The sequence below is a fragment of the Zingiber officinale genome, chromosome 11A (assembly GCF_018446385.1).
Source record: "Zingiber officinale cultivar Zhangliang chromosome 11A, Zo_v1.1, whole genome shotgun sequence".
Classification (NCBI taxonomy): Eukaryota; Viridiplantae; Streptophyta; class Magnoliopsida; order Zingiberales; family Zingiberaceae; genus Zingiber; species Zingiber officinale.
Genome location: NC_056006.1, coordinates 3,904,343 through 3,913,167, shown reverse-complemented (window position 1 = coordinate 3,913,167; position 8,825 = coordinate 3,904,343). Strand labels below are relative to the sequence as shown.

Genomic DNA, 8,825 nt, shown 5'->3' with positions numbered 1-8,825 from the left:
CATGATCGGCTCTAGGGCTCTCACTAACAAGAACTACCCAGTACATGATTTGGAGCTAGTCGCTATTATATTTGCTCTAAAGATTTAGCAGCATCATCTGTACGACATTACATTTGAGATTCTTACGGATCATAAGAGTCTCAAATATATTTTCACCCAGAAGGAACTTAATCTCCGACAGAGGAGATGGATGGAGTTCCTGAAGGATTACGATTGTACCATTAGCTACCACCCAGAGAAAGCTAATGTGGTTGCCAATGTACTCAGTAGGAAGTCCAGAGGGACTTTGGCTTGCCACCGGGCTTCAGTCACAGACTTGATTCAAGGTTTCTCCGAGTTAGGCCTTGAGGAGTATGGACAGACAGAGCAGGGTATTCTTGTTACCATGGTTGCTCAATCGTCGATCAGGACGAGGATCTAAGAGGCCCAGGCCAGTGATCAGCATTTTCAGTTTATTGGCAGCCAGATAGCTTTCGGGCAACAAACAGAGTTCACACGAGATGAGGAGGGTATTATATACTTCCGAGGCAGATTATGCGTACCTCAGTCTCACCTGGTCTTATAGGAGCTACTTCAGGAGGATCATCGTTCTCAATTTGTGATCCATCAAGGTGGGACCCGCATGTATCGAGATTTGAGGCATTCCTACTGGTGGAACGGTATGAAGAAAGACATCATGGAATTTGTAGCTACATGTCTTGTCTATCAGCAGGTGAAGGCTGAGCACCAGAGACCTACAAGATTACTTCAATGGATTTCTTTTCCTGAGTGGAAATGGGAACACATTACCATGGACTTTGTGGTGGGTTTACTGAGGACACGACGAGGCCATGACACGATTTGGGTAATCGTTGATCGATTAACCAAATTTACGCACTTCTTAGCGATTTGGAAGACTGATTCCCTGGATCGATTGCCAGATCTGTATTGCCGGGAGATCATCATATTACATGGTGTCCCTTGGACTATTATTTTGGATAGAGACCCCTAGTTCATGTCTAGTTTCTGGCAGAGTCTGCAGCAGGCCTTGGGCACTCAGCTCCGTTTCAGTACAGGTTTCCATCCGCAGACAGATGGACAATCAGAGCGGACCATTCAGACTCTAGAGGACTTGCTGAGGTCATGTGTATTGGATTTTGGAGATAGTTGGGAGGACCATTTTCCATTGATAGAGTTCGCCTACAACAACAGCTTTCATTGGGTTATCCAGATGGCACCGTTTGAAGCGTTGTATGGTAGGCCTTGTCGGACACCTACCCTCTGGGATGAGGTTGGGGAGACCCAACTGTTGGGACCTCATAGAGCTCAACAGGAGGCAGAGTTGGTCTGTACTATCAGATGGAGGATGTCAGAGGCGCAGGACCGCCAGAAGAGTTATACTGATCGGAGACGGAGATCCCTAGAGTTCTCTACAGGAAACCATGTATTTCTACGAGTCTCACCCACGAAAGGGGTGAAGAGATTTGGCCTCAGAGGTAAGCTAGCTCCACGGTACATTGGCCCTTTCCAGATCTTGGAGAGGATTGGAGCAGTAGCTTACCGGCTGACACTACCACCGTCCCTGGCAGGCATCCACGACGTATTCCATGTATCTATGCTGAGGAGATACATACCCGACCCGACACATGTGCTGACAGATATCACAGTTCCCGTTCAGCCTGACGTCACCTATGAGGAAGTTTCGGTACGGATTCTGGACCGGAAAGAGCGTCAGCTGCAGAACAAGACTATCCGACTGTTTAAAGTCAGATAGAAGCATCATACGGACGAGGAGGCTACTTGGGAGCTAGAGGATACTATCCGAGCTCGATACCCCACCTTTTCATTTATACTTTTCCATTCCATTGCCACCGAACTTGCGTGCCCTAGCCGAATCCCTCCCACTGTCGGCACTGATTCCTCCCGCACCGATGGTCGAAGCACCTCTTGAAGTTCAGCCGGTGGTCGTCCCGAGCATCACGGAGTTTCTTCTCCTCTGATTGCCACCCGATCCTATCCCTTCGGCCAAGCTTCTGCTCCCCATCTGTTCCCCTCTTCCAGCAGAGCATCCCTGACTTTTCCTTCCCCTCGCGTCGCCCCGGTTGCAATGGCCGACACTGGTCGGAAGCCATCGATCAACTCACAGTCGACCTTAACAGATCACGCCCCCTCTGTTGCGATTTGGCAGCACAACCGCCACTTCCCGTGCCCTAGTTTCCACTGCCACCAGTGACACCAAGCCCTAACTGTCGATTCTCCTCCGACACCCTCTGTCTAGCCTCCAGCCGTGTGCCCTAGTCGATCTTGGAGGTAAGTTGGTTGGAATTAGGTTATTGTTTGGCAGTAATCTCCACTCTTGATCTTGATCCTCTCCTTGCTGCTAATCTAGGTTACGGATTAGTGAGGAAGTGGTGCTCTGTGGCATTATTTGTTCAGTAGCAGGAAACCTTAATCCACAGAAGTGAGGGCTGTGATTTTTAGGTAAAGAGTGGTGATCTTGATACATTTTGTAATTGATGTGGTCTGTGAATTTAGCATTTGCTTAGTTGTAGATCATGTGTATTGGATTTTGTTAGATGATTAGATTTACATGTTGAATTAGGTAGGGTTAATGTTATATGATTAGGGTTTTACCCTAAATTAGTCTAGGGGAATTTATTTAGCTATTCGTTTGAATTGTAGCTAAATAAAAAAATATATATATTGGTGACACAGGACTTTGACGCGAGATGAGCATCTCGGCGTCAGATTTGGACCGGATACGATCCTTTGATTGGAGGCGGGTACCTTGACTTATCTTTTAGATTTGTTATTTGATGTGCATAGTAGTTTTTAACAAATAGTAATGATTATGTTTTATATCTGCATCGGTATGTCATTGTACATTTCTTGTGCATGCTTTGATTGTTTCCTATTTGCATTCATGTTTATACCTTCAGATTTCTTATGATCATAAAGGCAATGACATACCATGCCATAGGATATACCGGACTTATTTGATACGATATCTGACATGTGTACCTAGTTCTTCTGATTTGATCCATGTATATATTTGGTACATATTTTATGGAGGTAGATATAGTCAGGATCTTCATGCTTAGTGTCATGCATCATCGCATGATTGCATGCTGTGCGATTGTTGGCTCCATTATTGTTGAGCACATCGCTAGTTACATGGATCTGCACACACAGCCACTCATGGGTTAGTAGTTTTTATTCAGGCAGGATGTGTTGCAGCAGGTGCTCTGTCAGTGCTCCGCTGGTCCACTCATGGGTAGCGTGACGCAAAGTGGTAGCACATCAAAGATCCCTCCTCTGGATTGTCTCAGGGAGATAAGAGCATTGCGCTCCCCCACTTATGATTTGGGGTAAGAGGACAGGTGTACACCGACAGTATCCCGTCCACTTGGTCACTCATCAGGAGCAGTAATGGCAGAGTGCACGGTTGTCATAGCCCTACCCACTCGGTCTCACCATCGTGTGTGAGACGGCTGATTGGAGAGTAGGGGTGACCAGGACATGTCATGGGCATCATACGCATTAATGCATATATTGCTTGTGTTTGCTGCATTTATTTGCTACATATTGGTTGGATGTATATGTTTGACATGCATACAGGATTTTGATACCTCTCGGTCTGACGACCTTCTTTTACTTATACCCAAGTCCTGGTTAGTACAACTTTCTCCTATTTATTTCAGTTGCATTTATCATTCTTATATCAGGAGACTGTACGCATGATTAGTGCTAGATGTTATTTTCTTACTATGCATGTCAATATTACCCGCTGAGGAGTTGACTCACCCCGTGGATATTTACTATTTTCAGGTTGAGGCTGTCCGGAGAGTTCCAGTCGCTAGTCCCCTACAGATCGCAAGGATTTTTATTTGGTCTTTTAGGTTTTCTTATTGTACTAATTTGTTCTATGGATGTTGCATGGTTTAATTTATTGTCGGTGGATTATTATTTGGATTTGATCTGCTACATGCCTGCCTGGACGGCAGAAGAGGTAAGTAGATTTTATTTCGTCGTGATTTGAGCTTTATGAGTGTAGTTGAGTAGGATTTTTGGATTTTCCCTATTCATTGCTTTGGTTTGTTTACTATTAAACTGTGTGGATGCTTGTTGTTGTATTTTTATTATTGTTTTTGTTCCGGCCGTGTTGGTCGAGGTATATGTGGCCCTGAGGGCAGATTGTCACCCATACAGGGGAGATGCTGCCGAAATTTCTTCTGGCAGGGACTTTCTCGGGGCGTGACAATTTTGATGTTTCTGACAAGACAAACACGTTTTTATCAGCTGAGCCGCATCTTCTTATAAAGTAGGCCAAAACTATCCAGCTACTAATATTTTCTTAGCCAGAGACCTACCTCCCATATGACTACCACAAGAACCCTGATGGACTTCTTATAGAATATATTGTATGTCATCTGATCTCACACATTTGAGCAGAGGACTAGAGAAAGCTCTTTTATATTAGTGATCCCCAATCATAGTATATTGGCTTTCCCTCTTCTTGAATACTCTAGCTTGTTCTACATCAGTGGGTAGAATTCTCTGCCGTAAAAATAGAATGATTGGTGTTCTCCAATCATCTTAAATTTCCAGATTAGCTTGTTGTTCCACACAAGATACTAATAAGGTTTGTTCCATAGGTTTATCCAAATTCTAAGGCACAATGGCATAAGCTAATTTAGCTAACTCATCTGTTATTTGATTATCTATTCGAGAAATTTTCTTTATACTTACTTCCTAAAATTAAACTTTCAACTTATCAAAGTTCTCTGCATATAGCTTGAGTCTTTCATTACTAATTCCAAAGTTACCCGTCAACTGTTGTGTTGCCAATTGAGAATCAAAATGAATTACCACACTAGCAGCTCCCACATGCTTAGCAGCTTACAAACCAGCTATCGATACTTCATATTCAGCTTCATTGTTGGTAGCTCTATAATTCAATCTAATAGATAATTGTTTTAGATCTTCCCTAGGAGATATAAGTGTTGGAACCCCAAGGTTATTTTGATGTGATCAAACAAGTTATATGTCCCCCTTTTTATACTACCTCATGTGACCTCCGTAGTCGTGAAGTAGTCCCCAATTCGTTAGGATTTGTTAGGACATGAAATCATCTTCTATACTTCGTGTAATAATTCTTTAAGGAATCCTTTTTGTACCCCAGATGTACCTCTTTTGTTGTTTATGACTTATATTTATGCTGGGGGCACGTCATTATAACTGAAGAAGCTTCTAGAAGATATTTTCCGTCAAATCTTCTATTGGACATGTTTCAACTTGTCGTTTAAGCCAGCTTCATATATTAAGGATGTTTTCTGTTAAACATGTCTTCGTTGGTCGTTCAAGCCGGTTGCATATATTAAGAATACCACTTGTTGAGCATGTCTTTACGCTCGAGCGGGCTCTGCTCGGTCAAGTATATATGAGCACATGGGTGCTCGCTCAACCTTCGATCGGCCGGTCATATGTTAAGAACTAGATATAAGACTAAGTGCCTTTATGCTCGAGCGAGCTTTGCCCGACCGAGCATATATGAGCACATGGGTGCTCGCTTGGCCTTCGATCGACCGGTAATATGTTGAAACTATGCATAAAGCTAAGTGCCTTTATATTCGGGCGAGCTTTTCCTGGTCAATTATATATGAGCACATGGGTGCTCGCTCGGCCTTTGGTCGACCGGTAATCGCTCGGCCTACGGTCGGTCGGTTATATGTTGAGAATATTATATAAGGCTAAATGTCTTTATGCTTAGGCGGGCTTTGTCTAACCAAACATATACGAACGCGAGGGCGCTCGCTTGGCCTGCGATCGACCGGCTATATGTTGAGCTTATTATATAAGGCTAAATGTTTCTATACTCGGGCAGGCTTTGCCCGACCGAACATATACTAGCGCGGGAGCGTTCGCTCAGCATGCGGTCGGCCAGTTATATATCTCTTCTGACTTAATTTCCTCCTTCAGTCACTAAGCCATCTATCATAACCCGTATCACTACTAATTTAAATAAACATAACGAATAAAATGCTAAGTAATATGATGTGATACTAAATTTTAATTATTTAATATGTTACAAATCTAGGCTTTTTCTCTAGTTTACAAAGACACACAAAAAAAAAGTTTTTAGTTAGTAAGATATAAGAATCATTAAATAAAATAATAAATAAAATGGAAATTATTTGTATATTTAAGTGTGTAATTTATTTTTTTAATTTACTTTTAAATAAAAATAAATGGAAGGAAATTTATTATATAACAATATTAATTTTTATTATATTTTAAGTATATATTAATAGTGAGATAATTTCTTACATTTGATATAAATTTAGATTCATTATTTTAACATTAATAGAGGCTTATATTTGGTATAAATTTTGGAATTTCTTATTTTAACATTAATATAGATAAGTTTAAATTAATTTTAACATTAATTTTATATAAATGATAAGATTACATTAATGATAAATTGAATATTTAACAGAATCCTAATAATTTCCCTTTTATTTATGTTATTTAATAATTATTTTATCTTACTAATTATAAATTATATTAATAATAAATTAAAAATTAAAGAATGTAAATATCTTTTCATTATTTTTTTATTTAATGATACTTATATTTTACCAACTATAAACTTTTTGTGTGTGTATTTATAAGTGAGAATCGGCCAAGATTATATTCATATCATTTCACATCATGTTACTTCGTATTTTGTTTCTATTGTTTATTGGTGGCGCACAGGCAAGATCATGGAACAAGAAAGCTAAGCATTCGCTTAAAACCATTCAGGTTATAATTAAATTTTTTTGACAAATTATAAATAATATTTTTTATTGAAATTATTTAATTTTTTGTTAGACAATAGCTGGAGATCTATTTGACTGTATTGATATGTATAAGCAACCAGCATTTAACCATCCTCTATTGAAAAATCACACTCTTCAGGTATTCGGCATTAAAAATATAAGTCAAATTTATATGATGTTGCATGGTATAGTTCATTTTGTTCTTTAATTGGCCTAATAATCTTTGCAGCTAAAACCAAGTAGTCTTCCGAAGGGAATGAAACTTGCCAAATCTAGACAACCTTCTTTTTATGGATTCAATGATACTTGTCCTTCTGGCACTGTTCTTGTCCACCGTGCTCGCAAACAAGATTTAAATGAGTCTCAGCTCTTGAGAAACCAATTTAGAGCACAAGTCATAGCCGATAATCAAAATACTGAAGGAACTCACGTGAGTTATTATTTCTTTATCACTTTTATTATTATTAATGTAATTTTAATTAATTATTTATAGAGTTTAAAGATAAATAATATTTGCATTATACATAGTACGCAATAATTGAATCAATACGTGGTCAATTTTATGGCGCCTACGCAAAAATGGCGACTTATAAGCTTCCAGATCTACAAACTGGTCAATCGTCATCCAGCTCTATAATACTTTATGGCGGTGGAAATGGTCCAACCAATGGACTCAATGGTATCGCCGTCGGTTGGCAAGTAAGCTAATATAAATCATTAACTAATATAATTTTATATCGTCACTAATTAATATATAATTTCTCAGGTTTCAACAATCGTATACGAAACTAGTGATCCTCGACTTTTTACGTTTTGGACTGTAAGTATAAATCTTTTATTTTTTTTAATCTGTTAGCTACGTATATATATTCTCAGATAAAATTTTTAATTACATATTTTCAGATTGATGACAAGAGTAACACGGGATGTGTGGATTTCCAATGTGCTGGTTTTGTTAGCACCAATAATATTTATGGACCGGGAAGTTTGATTACCCAATTTTCCACTTATGGCAAAGAAACACAATTTATATCGATACTAATCTCTAGGGTAATTTCTTTATTTTTTTCTAAATGATCTTTTTTAATTTTTATTGAAGTTTAATCCTTATTAATAAATTTTGTGTATTTTCATTTATAGGATTATAAAACAGGGAATTGGTGGGTGACATGTAATAATGAGATATCTCTAGGGTATTTCCCCAAGGAATTGCTTCCAAAGATGGAGGATAATGCATTGTTGGTTCAATTGGGTGGGTTTGTCAACTCTCCCTTGAATGTGCCAAGCCCTCCGATGGGTAGTGGTCATCCAAGTAATGAAGGATTTAATAAAGCTGCTTATTTCATTGAAGTTCAGTTTGTGGACGAGCATGATAACTTGTTCGATCCGTATCCTCCTGATCTTCACCCTCGTGCTGATATTAGTGATTATTATAGTGTAGCAGATAATCATTATGCAAATGATAAAGATAAATATGTTTTTGCTTATGGAGGAGCTGGAGGTTTCAAATAAGAGATATCAATCTTGTGTGTAATAAATTGTCTAAGGTTCATTAATAAATTTTTATATTAACTCTTTTTTTCTGTTGCTCCATATTGTTCAAGAAAATTTTATTAAATTTTGATCATTATTTTTAATGGAATTATTTTAACCCAAAATAAACCACTGGCCTGATCCAAAATGGATTATTATCATGCCCAAACCTAACCTTCCATTATGATAACAAGGTCATTCTGCATCGTAAGGATCCTTTTCCAAATGTAGAGATTCACTCTATCATATAGCAGAATTATGTATTCACATTATGGATTTTATTTAAATATGATCTAGTGCATGTGCATCAATCTGAAATTGATGCATGTTTTCCTCCTCCATTATCATCCTCATGTTTAGCGATTGAATAAAATATCAGCCAAACTGAAATAATAAAAAAATCAATTTATTTATTTTTAAAAAAATTAATCTAGATTTATCCGGTTCAATTTTGATTATAAAATTTAGAATTTGGTTAAACCAATTAAACTG

At 38.5% G+C, this 8,825-nt stretch overlaps 1 protein-coding gene across 1 annotated transcript; it reads left to right on the top strand.

Moving 5' to 3' along the window:
* Positions 1-7,379: 7,379 nt before the first annotated feature.
* On the top strand, positions 7,380-8,312 carry LOC122032841. Its single transcript, XM_042592157.1, has 4 exons — positions 7,380-7,499; positions 7,567-7,620; positions 7,704-7,754; positions 7,941-8,312. The coding sequence occupies exons 1-4, from the start codon at positions 7,380-7,382 to the stop codon at positions 8,310-8,312; spliced, it is 597 nt and encodes a 198-aa protein (XP_042448091.1).
* The last annotated feature ends 513 nt before the right edge of the window (positions 8,313-8,825 follow it).